Raw genomic sequence first — 18,573 nt, 5'->3', positions numbered from 1 at the left:
ATGATGTCATATGTGTTAAAGTGACTGCGTGCACTTTAACACTGACATATTCAACCACATGCATCCCCAAATATTCATTTTCAGACAAGAGCAGTGCCACTGTTTATAAATTGCAGAAAAGCAAGCAATAGCTCTTTGTCTTCTTGACATTCTTGTCTCCCACACAAGCTTTCCAGTAGCAGAGGGGACTGATGGTTGAAACAGGAAAAATATCCACACATTAACTCCTCCTCCTATCCCTACTTTTCTCCTGCCCTACACACACAGTAGTGGGATTTGAGCTGATCCCCTGAATTAGCAAAGACACTATATGGCAATAGAGAGATACTTAATAAGATAATGGCAGTAGTATCGCCTGACATCTCTTACAGACATCAGGATACTATCACTTTATTGTCTCCATCAACTAAACACCACAGAAAAAAAATATTCTGAGTAAGTTGTCAGCCCTTCCCTTGTTCAAACATTGCTGTGTGTTCACTGTGATTACCTTAGAAACTCTGTTAGTTATACTTCCTGGTTACTGGTGCCTATAGCTATGTTTTTCTGACTAAATTGGAGAGCCTGAGGCGAGACAAAGCTGGGATGCTCTATTTGAACTCTACCCTGGTGGGGATTAGTCTGGATAGTTTGCGGACTGGAATAATTTGCCTATTAGGATGTTTTCTGGGACCGTCTAATCTATGACGGCTCACACATGGCAGTAAGCATATGGAAACCACCGGAGGAATTTTTGTTAAGACTGCAGACTCTGGTAGTGATAGCACAATGTCTATATTCACATATATACATGTGACACTGAATTACTGATAGTCACTCAAAGGTACGCAGACACTGAGAGTCATCAGTCACATGAGCCTGATCCATCTGAATGCTCCTTAATGTTACCCAAAACAACAATACTGACCGCAATCCCTCTAAAGAGTAAAAGATAAAAGTTGCTGGTTAATCTAACACCCAAACAAAGAACTGGTAAAGCCAACACTATTTCCTACAATACACTCAAGAGGATTACCTGAAAAGCACTGAGGAGCAACTTAAATCAGACAATAGAACTAGCTTAAGGGTGGCAAACTTGACTGTTTATTATCTTTATCGTTACTGTACGGTTTGCTAGGATATTCCTAAATCGGTTTCGGCGTTTACTGTGGTGCTGAGTGTCTTCATAATAAAACCACGACTAGTCAAAAGAGTCTGACTAAGTCTAACTTAGCATTTCGGCTGGCTTGGTAAACTGTAATTTGACACTCTCTTTGTTTTTACTTTACCCGACAGGAAAGGGAGAAGAACTGCAATGTAACATCGACCTGCTGCTCATTTTAAGCAGCAAAGCGCTGTTGTGAGAATGAAATGAGGCTTACGTAGTGTTTGTTCGGATTTCTCCGCTTCTGGACATCTTGCACTGTTACTTCTTGCACGGTGCGCCGTGGCATGGTGTCCTCTTCTTTACGCCTCCGTTGGGGAGAAAAACAGAGCTCCCTGTTGGGTTTTTACGAGCGATCAAACCCGGTTGAGAAAGTTTGCACGGCGACGCTTCTTTGTCATCCGCGCCGCTCAGATCGGCGAACCTCTGAATGCAACAAATGCTATTTTCCGTAAAGCTGTCTGCGTCAAATTTCCTGTCCAACATTCAGCCGCTCACAGGCCAGAAGTTAGCAATCAGTCGGTTCTTCGTTTTTCTTGTGCCTAGTCCTGCTCCACTGACGGATCCGACCAAACTCCCAGCCTATCCCAGCTCGCCCACTCCCATTTGAGCGACTGGGACGCTACATTATGCTCCATGGACCAACCCTCCAGCGTCAGAGCAAACCACAGGCAGACGGATCACTCAGCCACGGGTTCAATCCACTGATTTAAAGTTGTATGAACGTTACTGTGAATATTTTGTTCCACATTTATCAAACAGTTTTAAATGTACACAGTCCACAAAAATACACAGATTGGAAAAAGTGAGTGGAGAGTGAAATATTATAAATCATACCGAAAAAAGCAATTATTGACAATCTTTGACGCAGCACCCAAAGGCAACATCAAACTCAAGGGTATTTAAGCAATGTTTGCTTTTTATAGTAATGCCTAATTTTATAATATAGCCTAAGATGAGATGATATGACACTCAATATAACCTGAGCGCTGCCACATTAACACCACCTTTTCTGTTCCAAATGTGTTTATTGAATATGATCAACCGGATATTAACAAACTTATTAACTAATGTTAACGTTACTCGTTACCAAAGTGAATGTTGTTGATTTATTTTTTCCACACAATTAAACTCTGTGTCCATCTGTCAAACATTCAGCTCACTTTGGTTAATGTTAAGCCTGTTATGTATACACACAACTTGCTGACACTAATGTTATCACTTTCAACCATTTATCTATTACTATTACTTGGCTAACGATTTGAATAATTTAGCCAGTATTTTTAGCTAGTTAATTAAGATAACCATTTCAACCTTTTAGCCATTGCTGTCAACGCTAGCTAACATTATGTCAACCTTTAGCAGTAGCATAAAAGCATTTAGCCATTACTTAAGCTATATTAGGTGACTCATGTGATAGTTTACTGTTTAAATTTAGCCATTACTTTAAGCTAACTTTTTGAACCGTTTAGACAGTATTTACAACTAGTTAACCAAGCTATCCACTTCAACCATTTAGCCATTGCTTTTTCATGCTAGCTAACGTAATGTTAACCATTTAGCAATTACTTTGGCTATATTAGCTAACTCAATTTTTAATTAACCGTTGAAACCATTTAGCTATTACTTTTAGCTTACTATATCAACCATTTAGCTATCAGTTACTTTTACCTATCAGCTAATTAAACCCGTGACTTCAGCGTAAGCTAACGTCAAGGTTTAGCTAGCTAACTACTATTTCATCCTTTATGCTCTGTTGCTAATAGCTATGCTAGTTCACGGACTCTCACCTGTCGTGTGTTGTAGGTATCTGACTGCATGTACACAGGTTATATTTTTAATCAAATCGTACTCTTTTTTTTTCAAATTAGTTGAGTTAGTTACTCACAATCCTTCTACGCACCACTGATGTACATATACCCCTGGTTGGTGTCCGTTTTACAGACTGTAAAGCCCATCAAGGCAAACGCATGATATTGGACTGCGTAGCCTTAAAATAAAACCGACTAGACTGATAGAAATGCGTGCAGCTTGGAGAGGACTTTCAAGTGATCAGCGTTAACATGACTGTATTTTGTTGTTTATTGCACCTCCTACAGGTCAGTTTTAAGATGTCTAAAGGAAAACAGCAAGTGAATTAAAAAAATGCATTATGCTGTATATGGGAAATGTGGATAATTTTGAAATTTGCTCACATGTGTCCCAACCTGCATTTCAGTCAAAATCCAACACAGGTTTCTTGTCCTTGCTGTGGTATCAGTATTATAGGGACAGTTAATAACTGTCCCTATAATACTGATAATGGTGGAAAGTTTGTACACTTACATAGAAACTCAATACAAACCTTGAACACTTGTATAGAGATGGGATGGAAAGAAGGAACCATGGAGCTTGACTCACTGACATTGCATCACATGGTGTTTTCCTGTGTCTGTGGTTAATGCCTCTCTAGCAGTCATGGGATAGTTAAAGCTGTGGTGGGTTAGGCTGGAAATGGGCTAATTGTGTCTCACAAATCTGCTTTGTAAGTATAATGATGGAATTTTCTCCCTGTTGATATCACACTGTTTTCCTGTAATTGTTTAACTTCAACAATTTCATAAGTAACTTAGAGATTTTAAGAAGACGAATGACCATAGTTCAGATTTGACTGGCAATTTTGTTGCAAGACAGCGCCATCTTTTGTTCATTTGTGATCATTACAGTAATAGTGCATATGTGGCAGTCCCCCCCTGCCTGAGGAGGAGGCAAAGCTCTTGCAGAATTGCAGCTGATAAATGAAAATGATGGCTGCTTTACAGAGAAAATATCAGGGGTCAGAACTGTAGTAGCAAGTTAAGAATATAGGAAGCAATTTATTTTTTACGACAAGCAATGTGACTCTCTGCATAGGTACAGTGTACATTTTATGGATTATGGGAAATAAAAAGCACTTCAATCAAAAGTAGAAATGAAAGTAAGAAGTGATTGCATCATTAAAATATAAAGAGATTATGTAAAAGGGGTCATATGAGTCCATGTCATGGGATGGAACATTTTTCAGACAGGAGGACAAGAGTCAGTATCATTAGGGCATATTTGGCTTTTCCAGTAAACTTTAGATAGAACATGGCATTCAGTGGGCGGAAAAAACTCTAAAACAAAAAGCTGAAAAAAATGGAGAAATGGACACAAAGGCTCGTCGTTAGGGGAAAAAACAATGTGGTTAACATAATATGAGACATCTATTTTTGAAATGATCTCATTAGAGAGAGCAACGTTTTGTAAGCTGGTATTCTATGGAGAGGATTGGGGCTGTTGTATCATAGACTAGCCAAAAAAAAGCATTTTTCAGGACCCAGAAAAGTCTGAACTAATATAAGGTGTCGTAATCATTTTTAGGCATCAGAGAATCTATCTGCAGGGTCATGGCTCTAATATTAAGCACTGCAAAAAGTGAAGGATTGAGGGTAAGTTGAGTGAGGAGAGGTCATATGAAAGGTGAAGGGTCAGTGCCGTCACACATTTGCAGCTCCAGGTGTGACGTGATGCCGGAGAAGCGTTCCTGCAGTGGCAACAGATAACCCAAGGCTTCTCCCTGAGCCACCGGGCCGACGTAACGATAAGGACGGATGTTGAAGATCTTAACACAGTGCACTGGTTGACACACAGGGAAAAAAATGTTTTGAAGACATTAATCCCCTGTTATTTCCTGCTTGGACCTGCTGATTTATTTTTTATTGTATTTTTTTTTTTTTGTTGCTCTGCATTCCCCTTTCCTTCAATAATTTGAGAATATTAGTGACATCTTGTAGTAGAGAGACATAGTGCTGATGCCAAGACTGAGCAACTGTCACAACTAAGAAGATTTTTGGGAGTTAGGGCAAATTTCTACCTCTTAATTTAATGTTGATGATACATTTGTGGGAAATGAATCACATATAATTGACTCCAGTCACTGGAGAGAGTGGGTGCAGGCCTGTTTCTATGCAGGTTAGTGGATATATAGGAATCAATGGACAAAGGAGTCATAGCATTTCCCTCACCTTGGGTAACTGCTTCCCCCTAAAAGCTATAAATCTCTCTTAATGTGCTGTATACAATTGGCTAATATGCAATGTGGATCTAGCTGGATCACAGATGCTCATTTTTAATTCCAAATGGATCAACATAGACTCAAGACCCTATATAACATCTGTCTCACCATCTCCCTTTTGCCGCTCTGCAGACAAAAACAAGCGAGCTGCCAACTTCGAAACAAACAACCCAAAAGTAGGCTAGTCCACAACTCAACACCATCATTAAATGCTACAAGCTCCTAATGATGAGTGTCTGAGCATTAATGTGGGTATCATGGCGAGGTAATGTGTCTCTGTGATGTCTAATCATGTCTGTGCTTTACCCTGAGATGAAAGGAGCTGACAGTACATGTGTTCTTCTGATAATACAGTTCAATTAGGGCGAGAGGCAGAATGAGGACTAATGATGTTTACTCATCACTCCAGTGCCTTATCAACGCAGGATGCTCTCAAAATGCACTCCCTTGCACAAGCACGCCGACACAAACATACTGTACGTTGCGAAGGCATATGTCCGCTCCTCCGCCAGGCTCAACAAACACAAACACACGCGCTGATGCGTTGCTTTGTTCTGTAATGATGGCTCTTAGTGGGGGTCATTACCCATGAACAGGCTTTGATGGGGCTTCGCATGCAGCTGTGTCCTGATGTCAGAGGCAACCAGGAGTTCAGTGGAGATTCAGCCGCCGCCCCCCTCCAACACCTTGACTAATCCCCCTAAATCACTCCCTCTTTTCATCCCCAGCTAATGCAGACACCATAATAACCTTGCATTGACTTTGCCCTAGCCATGGCCCTATACACTGCAGATTACAGGAATTTACTTGCAATTAACAGTACAATTATTGCTTTTTAATTATTTCCTGTTGTAGCAACTGAAAGTATGGCATCTAGTGTAAAACAACAACAACAACAAAAAAAACCTAGGGATGGCAACATTGGTCAGTCAGTTGGTTTGTCCACCACTTTGGTCCTGACTGAAATATCTCTGCATCTACCTCATGGATTGGCACCAGTTTTGGACAGGTGTTCATGGTTCCCAGATGATCAATCCTTTGGCCATCTGCTGACTTTTCTTCAAGCGCCACCAGCGGGTTAAAATTTATGGTTCAGTAAAATATCTCGACAACTGTTGGATGAATCCTTGTGAACTTTGTCTGACTTTTCAACAGGCGCCATCATGTTTTTGTCCAACCTTCTATCCTTCTTCACAATGAGCATTACAGCCTCACAGGGCTGCTGGCGTGGCTGCAGGCTCTTAGTTTTGTTGATTTTTTACTATGCAGTCATCATTAAGCGAAAATGAACTGTTTACTTTTCTCCTATTTAGAAGATAGATGCACTCAAAATTATTGACTTTAACATTGGTTCCTATGTCAACGCTGATTGAAATAAAACTTTCAGAGGCTGAATCCTGTCAAAGTGTGATTAACAATCTTCAAAGTTTATTTCCCTTGCTGCACTCACTTTCAAGCACTGCATTGATATCTCGTCCTTCTTACCATCATTCAGAAGTTTCACCCCATCATACTGATTCCCAGCGGGGTCTTTCCGACTCACTGGACCCGCCAGAGAGCCGGAGAATGGAGTGTTGATAATACCATAGTCATCACACACCAGGTCCACTGCTTTATGTAGATCATTACCTCTGCAAGGGGAGCAATAGAAAAGATTGGAGTGACACAACCCTCCTTAAAGGCCTGTTCCAATTTGTCATATTTCACCAACGTCTGGCTATGAATACTGTACTTGTCTGGCCAGCCCTTCACCCAGAGGAATCATCTATAAACTTCATCATCATAGATTTGGTGGTAGAAATGAGCTGCACCTTGAAGTTACATCACCTTAAATGATCAGTTATGTTAGAACACGTAATCCATTTTCTCTGTGGTATGAAGATGTTGTCATGTCGACCTCATAAACAGGTTGATCCCACACGGCAAGACATGTCAGCAGCCACGCAGTGAACAGTTAAAGAGGGTATGCAACACCAGAAATGCTGCATTATCAACTCATCTCCACTTGGAAGCTCTCGTGCTGCAGCATAAGTCATCTTGAGGTTTGAGCATAAAAATCAGATCTGCAAGAATCACCTGTTGGAGTTGAACGCTCCACAGCCGTGCACATCACACGCCCTCACTCTGTTGTTGTGGTGTCCGGCACAAAGGACACTCCAGGCTCCAACTGCAGAGACAGGTGAAAAAAGAAGCAACATGTTAAGCCAATACTTTTCTCCCCCAAGCATTATACATTTAAAGGCAGCTGTGTCACATTCAAAAAGGCCATGCATAGAAATTATATTCAAAAAAAGATATTTTACCATCCACTGAGTCTGAGTCACCTCATGCACCATTCATGTGGAAATAAGGCCAATTACAGCAGAAAGACACGATTCAAATGTCACGTATTGATATATTTTTTTTTTTTTATATCAGTGGTGTGTCAGACATTGATACAGCCTCACACCCACAGTGGCACATTTTCATAACTCAGATAGGAAAGAGCAGCACACAACCCTTCTAATCCAGAAATCAGAAGTATGTTTGTGTGACTGCGTGAAGGAGCTCATGTGCTGGAGACTTCTCACCTTGAGCTCGCCTTTATGATGGTTGCGTATTTGCTGGTATGTGTTTGCATTCATGTGGGACGGTGTCACCATACCTGGCATACAACACTGCCGCGTCTTTGCGCCCGAGCACTTGTCTTTAAGGTACCGGCCTTGACAGATGTACCGCTTAGACTGGCAGATGCCTCCCAGTTTGGTGCAGCTGGTGTCACCTCTCAGTCCCGTTGGAGCTCCCTTTCTTCCTGTCTTCTTGACCTTCCTCCTCGGAGTAACAGCCTTAGAGCCCCGGTCGTTTGCTGTTGTGTGATTTCTCTTCACCTTGATGTTGCTGTCAGGATTCTCGTCAGGGCTTTGCAATTCTTCATCTTCCCTCTTTTCATGCTCTACTGCACAACTTAACAGGACATCTTGAGGAGAGATTAAAGGTACTCTGAGAGTTAAGGGGCGAGGATTAAAAATGAGAATGTGGCATGAAACAACTTTCCTGGATTAAGGATTAAATGTCATTTTTGTGATATTGGTATTTGGGATTACCTTCAATTTGGGATTTAGTTTCCTCAGACTTCTGAGATGATTTTGTCTGTACTCACATGACCAAGCCAATCAATCCCCAGTAGTGTCGTTTGTTGTGCTGTTAAACTATGTTGCATCAAACAGAGAGGTGCTTCTATTTAGAACACCATCATTGATATAAATCCAGTGGACAAAATAATAGAAATGCCTGTCAGTAGAACGCAATTCAATTCAACAGCACCACAAACTGTAGCCTCCAAAAATGACCATACAGTTAAATCAACAAGTCTTTAAAACAGTGTCAACAAACCACTGAACATTATAACGTTCATGAAGAAAGGTTTTATTGCAGGACTGTTGTATTAGACTGCATCAGTTTCAGCTAAATGTACCTAATAAGATGGCAACTGAGTGTATGCTTCATACTACACATCTACCCATCTACCTATTTCTAGCCATCTCAAGATTAGATAGTGAGAATGTTGAGGTGGGTGAGAGCTAAGTGGATTCACTTCAGGGCTCAAAAACCAATCACCAACCAATCACAAGAAGTTCACATCGTCAAAAAGAAAGAAAACTAAATTACTGTTCCCCAAAACTTCCTGATCCCGAAGCAAATTTGATACATTTCCAAGCAGCACCTAACTGCTGATTGCTATAAAACGCCATAAAAATCTGTAATGTAATAAAGAAAGCTAAAAAGCACACCTTCTAGACATTAACAACTGATGGATGTTAATGGAAAAACTTTAATGAGTTCACAGAACTTGCTTTTGATTATGTCTTTGAAGTCCTTTTGTTAAACGTGCTTGTTCATTCCTTTTACTCCTTAACATTTTAACAATGTCTCAAGGTACGTCTCAGCTCTCCGCCTGGGCCCACTTGTTGAGAGCTGTGTTACTCGTCCATATAGACAGACAGAGTCATAGTTCAGTTATTCATAGTGTGTTTTCATTCTGACAGAATGCTAATTATCCTGCCCAGACACAAGTCTTTGATCTTCATTAACTCTATTAACCTCAGAGGCACTGAAAATATTTCAATCACGCTGCCCTGGCACAGGAACACACGCTGGGCTCAGTGATTGAAAGAAGCAGCTTATCACTGGAAGGCCGTAATGACCGGGAGACAGTCGGGCCGGGTAGCTGGCTGTGGCATGGAAAAGCAATTCGCCTCAGCTTGTGAATTAAAAAAAAAAAAAAAAAAATAGAAACAGCAAAATTTTTTTGTGAATAAAGTCGTGTGCTTGTTTCCTGAGCAATTTTACGCTACAGTAGAGTTTTAATGGTGTTTTGTTAGATGGCATTGCTAGGCGGTTGCTGCATTATGGGGCTGTTTTGCATGATTGTCCACATCCATATGATGCTGAAACACGTACAAAATGCAATGTAGTGCTTATCAATTACTGCATTTTCACATTATGTTAACTGCACCAGATGTAGCCAAGACCATATTTTTGTGATATTGCGTGCATAGTTAGCTTGCTTTCCAGGCAACACACACTCCTATTATGTCTCATACCTAATTAGAGTGCTTGCTGTGGCAAGCCACTGTCTAATTTTACTATTTGCATATTCATTATTGTTCATTCTGCTGTTTTGACCAGCCGCTACATCATTAAGGACATACAGAATTAGCAAAAATTACAAAAAATGCAATTTATAATCCAACAGAGCTTTGTTTCTATGCTTCTTTAGACAAAGTTGAATAGCTTTGAAAAAGGAGTGGGCTTGAGTATTGTATGCTAGAAGTCATAAAAGAAGAATTTGGGAATAGTTGGTGATTGGGAGTGAAAAATAACCTGCTGCTCAGTCATTTCTGGGTACCTCTCATGCAACTGCAGAGTGAGGGCCGTGTCCAGCGTGTGGCATCTCTGCAACAAGATGGCTGTCGCCTTTTCATGCAGCTCAGCGGTCCCTCAGAGTCAGACTGTGCCTTAAGCTTTGCAGTTAGATGCAATTATGCAATGTTGCATTAAGCATTCAATCATGCTTTAAATGTCTCATCCACTTGCGCCAACACACAGTCACTCCACCAACAGACCCGAACCCCCCAAGGTTTATGTTTACAGGAGTTTAGAGTCTGCTAACAGGGCTCAGTTCATGGTAATCACCAGGGGCAGGCAGATATTTCTACACCATTTATTGTTTCTATAATAGGAGTCTTATTAGTGTACACTGGAATGTCAGATTGCTGTTTGTGTATGTGAGTGTGCCTACACATGCACAATTATGGTTGTGTGTAGACATTTTGTGCCTGTGTCTCTGTGTTTTTGTTTGCTTGATTTGCAACTTGATATATTCATTGTACAGAAATTCTCCAGGCACGTTGTATACATGTGTGCGCATATGTCATGATGCATGTTAAAACCTGGTCTGGTGTGCATTTTGCATGTACTGTGTGTGCTACTTACAGCATAACAGCAGAGCTGCAGGGAGACAGACCCTCAACAGCATTTTCATGAATAGAGGATCAGGTCAGAACTCAGAAATCTGAAGAATAACGACAGGAAAAACAGAAAACTCATTCCATCTAGTGATATAAGTATCCCACACTTGCCATCCTCATATTAAGCAGCGGGCTAATATGGAGATCAGGGTTATTTGTACATAAAAAATTCACCCTAGGAATCAAATCTGACGCATATTCTTGCACTCTGGCTCAGTTTATAGAATAGAAAACATGTCTGAAATCTCAAGTGCAAAACAGAGGCAGACTAAATACTAATGTCTGACACAATACAGCTCAGCTTTTCAAGTGAAAGAAATTGGAACTATACATACAAGTCTTATGGAGAAGTTGTAGTGTGGCGGCTGGCGCAGTGGGTAGAAACACAAAGCAGGGACTGTTGGAAAACCAGCCTGCTGTGGAAGCTGCAGGCCCGGGCCACAGGACGTCCCCCCACTGTCAATATTGATATTGGCCTTTAGAAAACACACCCATTTACTCGCTGGAAAAGGCTCACTTTATTGACTTTTTCTTGCTATACTGAAAGTTACACAGAGCGAGTTATTGACCTCTGAGAGGAAGCAGCTGGAAATAAGGCCTTGACAAATAACCTTCCACTTCCACCTGAAATTATTTTTTTACAAACTGAGCAACATTCGGCAAGTTTCATTTTACTTTGCAGTGTTTTGTAGCTCCTATTTGTGTGTCTTTCAATGTCTTTCAGCACATTGCACTATTCAATTCGATTCAGTGGAAATTCTTCAGAACACTCACCAGGAAATGTAATAATGTGATGTTTGTAACATAATTCGTTTTTTCATAACGCTCATTTTACTTAGAGGGACGTTTTATCACAATTTCTCATTTTGTTACATTGCAAACTTATCTCATAGAAATTAAGTTCATATTGTACTTATTTGTTTTCCAAATTCCAGTGTGGAGAGAAATGTAATTACTGCCTGGATTATGTTCACAGGCGTGTCAGGCAGTTAGTGCGCTGTCAACTGCTACAAAGCTACAACACAATTATATTCGGGGATGCACATAACAGGTACGTACTGAAGGTAAGAATGTGCCATGAAAATCAGAAATGCATTATGTCCAAAATCTGCCTTTGTGTACCAGGCAGCAGCTGTCATTGGTCGTCAATACACATTTCTCATCTGCACGTCTTTCTTGTCAACACGTTTGACCCAATGCAGGTTAAAAGGAAGTTTTTGAGCTTCCTCATTAGGGATTTGCTTGGTCTCTGCAGATTAATGTTTATGGTCCTGATCTGCTCTATATGGAAAGTAGACAACTTCTGTTCAACTGGATTGAATTGAAGTAAACTGCTGTGATTTATGTCCAACAGGCAACACACGTTCAGCAGCTACTCTGCCGTCTACAAAGAAACTTCAAACCCATCCCGAGCAGTAAAAACCACTAAAAAGTGGCTCCAAGGTTTGCCATGGCTTGATGCTAGTGGTGAGCGTCCTGAAATATCTTACGGATTTCCAATCTCGGAGGCGAAACAGGTGCGTTTTACACAGGCTCAAAGAATTTCAAGCATTATTTTAGAAACACAAAAAGAGTAATGAGCACAGAAATGCAAACAAACAAGTTGGTCGAGCTGAAAAGTCCAGTCACCCACCTGCTAAATGGCCTGTGTAATGTTTTGCTCCTGGCATTTCATAAGGTTAAAAACGCATGTCCTGTTTCTTCCTCTGCTGAGGATTTTGCTTCATTTAAGGAGTATTGAAGGATATAGGAGTGAGTGTTGGAGATGCATGTCATTCACGAGTAGCTGCGGAGCATTGCAAAAACTATTTGGTGGCACTTAAGAGCAAAGTTGCAGTCTGCTGAACTTTGCTGGCTTTGGCTCTTTGATGTATCAGAGGAATCTAAAGTGAGGGAGACACTGAGGAGGACAGAAAGGAATATTGTGTTTTTTAAGATCACGCTATGTGTGGAGTGACTATAAGACACCACCTCCTGGTACTCACCATGACAGGTCCTGACTAAAAAAGCAATGTGCACCCTGATTATACTGTCATTATTTGACAGTATGAGTTTTTCAAACTGTTGACGTTTTCACTTAAGGGTGCAGGAACTGCACATTATACATGCAATAAAGACTGGTACTCATTTCATGGCTCTTACAACAACCCCGCATACAAAACCATTAGTATGTGTGCAGTGCAGGCATAGGAATGCTGTGTCAAGCCTCACCGCTCTGTGCCCTCACGCTGTCACATCCTGGCTTCTCCCCTTTAACGAGACAACCCCTCCCCAACAGTATTCTGTATGAGCCTGGCATCTCTAATGAGATCGTTAGCTTAAAGGCCTCACACAATGCAACGGAAGTCAATCAATGGTATGAATTTTATCCCCTCCCAGTGGGAGAGAGGAACGTATATAAATGGATGGAAGCCATAAAGCATGTGCATGTAGGGGGGTCTGCCTTGTGCATTATGTGTGTGGTGAGAGCCAAAGACAGGGAGTCAGATATCCCCAAGGCTACGTGGATGGAAGGAAAGGAAAGGTTAGGTGTGGTGACACAGTTTGGGAGCTTGTCTGAATTTACTTGCTTACTGGCAGGAGCATAAAGATGATTCATGTACTTAAGTAGTTAGCAATTATGTGCAACACCACTACTTTTGTTGTATTTTTTTTTAAAGTGGTATTTTTTTACCAAACAGAAAATCCAGAAAGAAGGATTACTTAATTTTTGTGTCTTTATTCAAAGTTCTCTTAATCTGTATGTCTAAGTGTGTCGTTCTCTGCTGATGTATTGTGGTGCAGATGAGGTCACTGTCGAATCCAAATGCTTTTATACTAATTCAGAGGCGGTTACCCTCTCTGAATTACAATTTACTCAGTGAAGGAGAATGGACTCAACCGTGGCCGGTGGAGAGTTGAGCCTTTTTTCAGCCAGACAGCTTTGATAATCAAATATCTGGGCAGAGGATTACACTGATGGACCATATGGCTTGGAATCTGAAAAGGAGAGAGGGAATTAGGGAGCGCCGGAGACCAATAAAAGACAGAGAATAATGAGAGATGGAGTAATAGTGCTCAACAGAGAGTGAGCGAGTGAAGGAAGGGAGGGGGGGGAGAGGACATGAAGCAGTAAGAAAATAGACAGAAAAATCTTGAAGGACAGAATGGGGGGGGGGGGGGGGGGGGGGGGGGGGCAAAGATGAAGAAACAGAAGACGAGAAAGAGGCAGGAGAAACTCCAGCCGGCCTGCATCCCAAACAGTCTCTGCTCTGGCGGAAGAAAGGCTTGTGTTGACTCTATGAGAACCCTTTGATAAACATGGATACTTAAATAGAAACACACGCCACATTCTTCAAACTCCTGGGAGGATAGGACTGACATTTCACTCCCGCTTCTTTGTCAGAGAGTTCTGGCATTTCAACGAGAGGGAGTCGAGATGCCACAAGTGTTTCCTAGCAACAGTTCGCCGCAAAAGCCTCCCCCTCCCGCCTGCTCTCCTCCACGCACCCGGCTTTAAACTCCCTCCTTCCCTGAGATACGAGTTGCAGCAATGCACCACTTGCCTCAGACCTGAAATACATTCTAATTCTCCCGACTCTCCCTCCCTCTCCCTCCTGTTCCCTCCAGCAAATCGCCAGGCCTGCATCAAATGACATTCAGGCCCCTGTCATCTGTAAGGAAAAAGCACCCGGCGAGGCTTGCGAAGGTTGAAGGCGCTGCAACCGAGAACTGTAAAATATCGAAAGAACGCAGCGATATTTCACCCTTTTACAGGCTGAGCGGCTACTGGGCATGAGCCTGACTTTTACGCTTTCATTTCATTTTTACTGCGCCTCCTTCTGCCGCCCAGGTGACAGGAACACCTCACAAAAACAGGCTTGTGAAAAGGCTCTGTGGTCTGTTGATGGATCGGAACTGCTCAACGGGTTTAAATCAGCTTTCTCAACGCAGTCACACCCAGTTGGCTCTGCTGATTTGTAAGCATATTCGTGGGGGTTTGGGAAGCAGGTGTTTAGCCATCCTGAGCAGACAAACAGAACGCCGTAGGGCAGGGGATGAACTCTGCCGCTCTGGTGGCAGCAGACAGGGGGCACCAAAGTCTGAATAATGCGCTCCACTAAAAGCATTTCCATGTCTGCCAGGGGAGGGCTTTCAAAAGGGCGTTAGTGGATGGACCGAAGTCTGGTCACACATCGCTGTCTCTCTCTGGGTCCGCAGGGAACAAAACAACAACATTTAGGCAGAGCAGATCCTTTAAAATATACAAATGTCAATCCATGTCCTCGCCCCTCCTGCGAATTCCCATGAACCTACAGTACAAGTTAAAAGCCGACCTGCGCAACAAGCTGAGAGACAAACGAGGCAGAAGACCGAATGTGACTGGAATCTTAAGCCCCATCAGGCTCAAAGCCGGCATCAAATCAGAGAGACCACTTGCAATGTTATTCCAGAGCCATTAAATGATATGTTCTACAATGGATGTATGCATTTGACACAGCTTGAGGTCCATTACACTCCCAAAAATACAAAAATGGCATATGAGGCACAGAGGGAGAAGTCATATCACTCAGCAACATCTATTTTTCTGCAGGGCTTTATCATATAATAACGTTTCCCGTAATAAAAGTTAGCATTTGGAGCAGTTTTTTCACAAAGTTGACTGCTGTGAATCTTATCTTATCTATCTTATCTGGCACTTTAACCTGTCTCATTTCCTTCATGCTGCGTCACAACCTTGGTTCTGAGAGAATTAGTACAAGCCATGACACAACAAATGGAGAGGTGAAGGAGAGACAAACCTGAAGTAAAACTAGTTTGCTGGAGAGAGATTAAACTTTAAGGGCCGAGGCTTTTGAATTGCACAGGAGTGGACATAACGGCGAATGTGATAGGCCGAGGCCACGAATGTCAGGCGTGTCACGGCCAGCCGTGTACGGATCAAAGCGCGGCTTCGTTCCCGATGGATCAGTGCGGAGGAAAGTGTGAGTATCAAACACAGCGGGGAGGGTGGCTAAATCACATCCCTTCGCTTTGATGAGGAAGAAGGCAGAGGTACGCGGCGAGAGATGAAATGGAGCACGGGAATAAATGAATTAAGAGAGAGCAAAGTCACTGCTGAAAAACATGGCAGTCGGCCGTGTCACCCTCACTAGTATCTGATCCCAGCTGGAGGGCAAAGAAAGAGAGAGCAGCACTTTTTTATTTTTTCAACTGCTGCTTGCTTAGAAGAGTTTGAGTAAGGAGCATGCACCGCAAAATCCTCAGACATTTTAGCCATGAGTGCAGAATGATGTTCGGCACTCGGTAATGTTCAGGGTTTATCGGCAGATGGGGAAATGAGGATAAGATATCACAGAGTTTATCCCAGGTGCTACATGTGGCGGGTGCAGACACAGCACCCACTGCATCAATTTGCCTTCGCTGCGAGGTCCCGTTGATGAGTGAACAACACAGATGTCCCCCATTTTTACATCAAGAATAATCAGAAAAAAGGCTGGCGTTGTATGTTTCTGGAGACCACAGATATGTTGAAAGTTTACGCATCATTATGTTCAAACGTGACATTTCTTTACATTTCAATTTTCAATTTCATGTTGTGACAATGCTGTGGTTAAGGTCTGGTTATGTTTTTGCACAACAACCACCTCGTCAAGCTTAGAAAAAGATACGTTTCGGCTTAAAACAAAATGGCCAGACCTCTTGTTAAAAACGCCTGGTTTAATTGCAAGAAGACGTGGCTCAAACAGAAGTCTACTGCATGGCGCTTGTCTTGTCTGCTGTCGCTCCTTCTCCTCCTGAAGAAAAATTCAGCTCATATACCCGTAGCAGTGATCTGAACTACGTCATTTTGAAACCTATTGCAGAAATGTCTATATGATACGTATAAAGCTTTAACGTATCCGTGATTTGTTGTACAATACCAACATCTTACATCTTTTGGTCACTGTGCTGAGATTGTTGTGCACATAAGTGAGGACAATACATTAGAAGTAAGTTCAAAAAGTCTCTCAGTCCCATCAAGCTCCTGCTGTCATCTAAGCAACATCTCCCTGAAAGTCTGTTCATTAAGAAGTACCTAATTACACCCACATTATCTATAATTACAGTGTTTTTATATCACGCTTCGCAGATAAAACTCCTTCTATGCAGCTTCACTGTATAATTAGCCTTTGTAAGCACCTACTACACACATAATTAGAAAGAAATTGATACTAATACACCTGTCTACCAGGCAGAGGAAAAAGTAGTATCTATGAAGACACAAAATAAACCTTTTCACAGAGATGATTATTGTTTAACTGAATACTACAAGTTGACCCTGCTGAGATAATGCTCTGCTGAACACAGAGGTGTGAGAAAAAGAGGCTGTCTGTCATGTATCAGTAAAATAAAAATAGCCAAAGACAGAAGTAAATATGTAAAATTTGTGGACAAGGTGGGCAGGAAACTGCTGGGCCCCCCCAAATAACTGAGACGGCTTCCAAAGAATTCACTGATTTGAATCCACAGTTCTGACAGCTACAGCAAAATAGCCTTCTGAAAGACACTGCTGCAAACCTTCAAACCTCCCTAAAAGGGCCCTGTTTGATTCTGGTCCTCCACCTGCCCACTGTGACTTTCAGTTTGTTCTGAAGCAGAAAGCTTCATCCTGACAGGCACAATGAAGAGTTGTCCTTCCAGCAGCTGCAATAACAAAGAGAATAAAGTGGAAGAAGTGGAGGAATCTGACACAGAGTAGCACTGAAGGTGGAGCAGTGTCCGAGCAGAAACCCGAAGACTAAAACGTTGCAGGCTCACAAGTTGTTTTCTTTAGCTATGAGACATTTAACACTTGGTGCCTGCTCACTCTAGTAATGTAACATTAATAGTTGCTAAATTAGAAAGCTCGAATGTGTTTTAGCAACTATCCATCCATAACGCTAGTCCTTCACAGGGTTTGCTGGAGCCCATCCCAGCTGACATTGGTACACCCTGGACAGGTCACCAGTTCATCACAGGGCTTACCCATTCACACCTATGGACATGACAGACCTGGACCACTCGTAGATGAATATAATTGAAAAATTCTGTCCACGCCACCCTTGTTTTACAAAATATCTCCATACACATGGGAATGTGTAAAAATGATCCCAAAAGCTCGAACAAGCGTGCCAGTAGGCCCAGTAGGTGGCGATAAAGTCCACATTGATGATTCCTCAAACACCAGAGAAGAACATTCTGAGCATGGAGCGTATTTTCTTTTGGTGGTAGTAGCTTAAAAACACAAATAATAGCAGCCTAGCAGTGCTAACCAAATGTAAAGTAGCCACTAGTCCACAAGCCACTGTGCACATGGTGATTAAGGAACATTGCAACAGTGTGGCTCATTGATGTGTTTCATAGAAGAACAATGGAGGTCTATGGTACAGAAGAATAACATTACATTTTTAAATGATTGATTTCAAGAAGCTTATATATTCATAGCTATAAATAAGTCATTAGACACTCATTCACTTTATTCATACGGAGCTGTATAAATAAAACCCTAAGCTGTGATTATTTTATGTCATTTATACTTCAACTCAACTTTACCCTTTCCACCGTTTTTGTGTAAAGTTCAGAGGGGCCCCATTAGATGTCTCTCTTTAGATCTTAATCACCTCTGAGGAGATATAAGACAGAGAGACAGGGGGGGATTTTTAGATGGGCAGTAATCCGTCATCTCAGTAATACTTGCGGGTGAAAATGTCAACAGCTTCCTCTGCCACATCTTCCTCTCACTGTAGGCATACTCGGGTATTTGTTCGGCCAGAAGATGGCAGTAATGATCCACCAGAGGGGGCCACTGAGGCAGGCAGAAGGCACGTTGCAACTGCAAGAAT

The 18,573-nt window shown here is 41.9% G+C and overlaps 2 protein-coding genes across 3 annotated transcripts in view; both read right to left on the bottom strand.

Moving 5' to 3' along the window:
- sh3pxd2b (SH3 and PX domains 2B) overlaps nucleotides 1-1,708 on the bottom strand; it is a 38,005-nt gene extending 36,297 nt beyond the window's left edge. For both annotated transcript variants that reach the window (XM_041952203.1, XM_041952204.1), the window contains exon 1: nucleotides 1,362-1,708. In XM_041952203.1, coding sequence (XP_041808137.1) covers nucleotides 1,362-1,433 — 72 coding nt within the window. In that variant the 5' untranslated portion in view covers nucleotides 1,434-1,708. The remainder of the gene's footprint in view (nucleotides 1-1,361) is intronic.
- A 2,618-nt stretch (nucleotides 1,709-4,326) lies between these two features.
- On the bottom strand, nucleotides 4,327-7,000 carry LOC121617594 (leukocyte cell-derived chemotaxin-2-like). The gene is made up of 3 exons (XM_041952786.1): nucleotides 6,972-7,000; nucleotides 6,705-6,850; nucleotides 4,327-4,780 (listed from the first exon to the last, which is right to left on the bottom strand). Exons 1-3 carry the CDS (start codon nucleotides 6,998-7,000, stop codon nucleotides 4,614-4,616), a joined length of 342 nt encoding a protein of 113 aa, XP_041808720.1. The 3' UTR covers nucleotides 4,327-4,613.
- Between the last annotated feature and the right edge of the window lie 11,573 nt (nucleotides 7,001-18,573).

Source organism: Chelmon rostratus, chromosome 14 (genome assembly GCF_017976325.1).
Source record: "Chelmon rostratus isolate fCheRos1 chromosome 14, fCheRos1.pri, whole genome shotgun sequence".
In the NCBI taxonomy this organism is placed as follows: Eukaryota; Metazoa; Chordata; class Actinopteri; order Chaetodontiformes; family Chaetodontidae; genus Chelmon; species Chelmon rostratus.
Note: the sequence above shows the minus strand (reverse complement) of the source record. Positions and strands in the feature narration are given on the sequence as shown.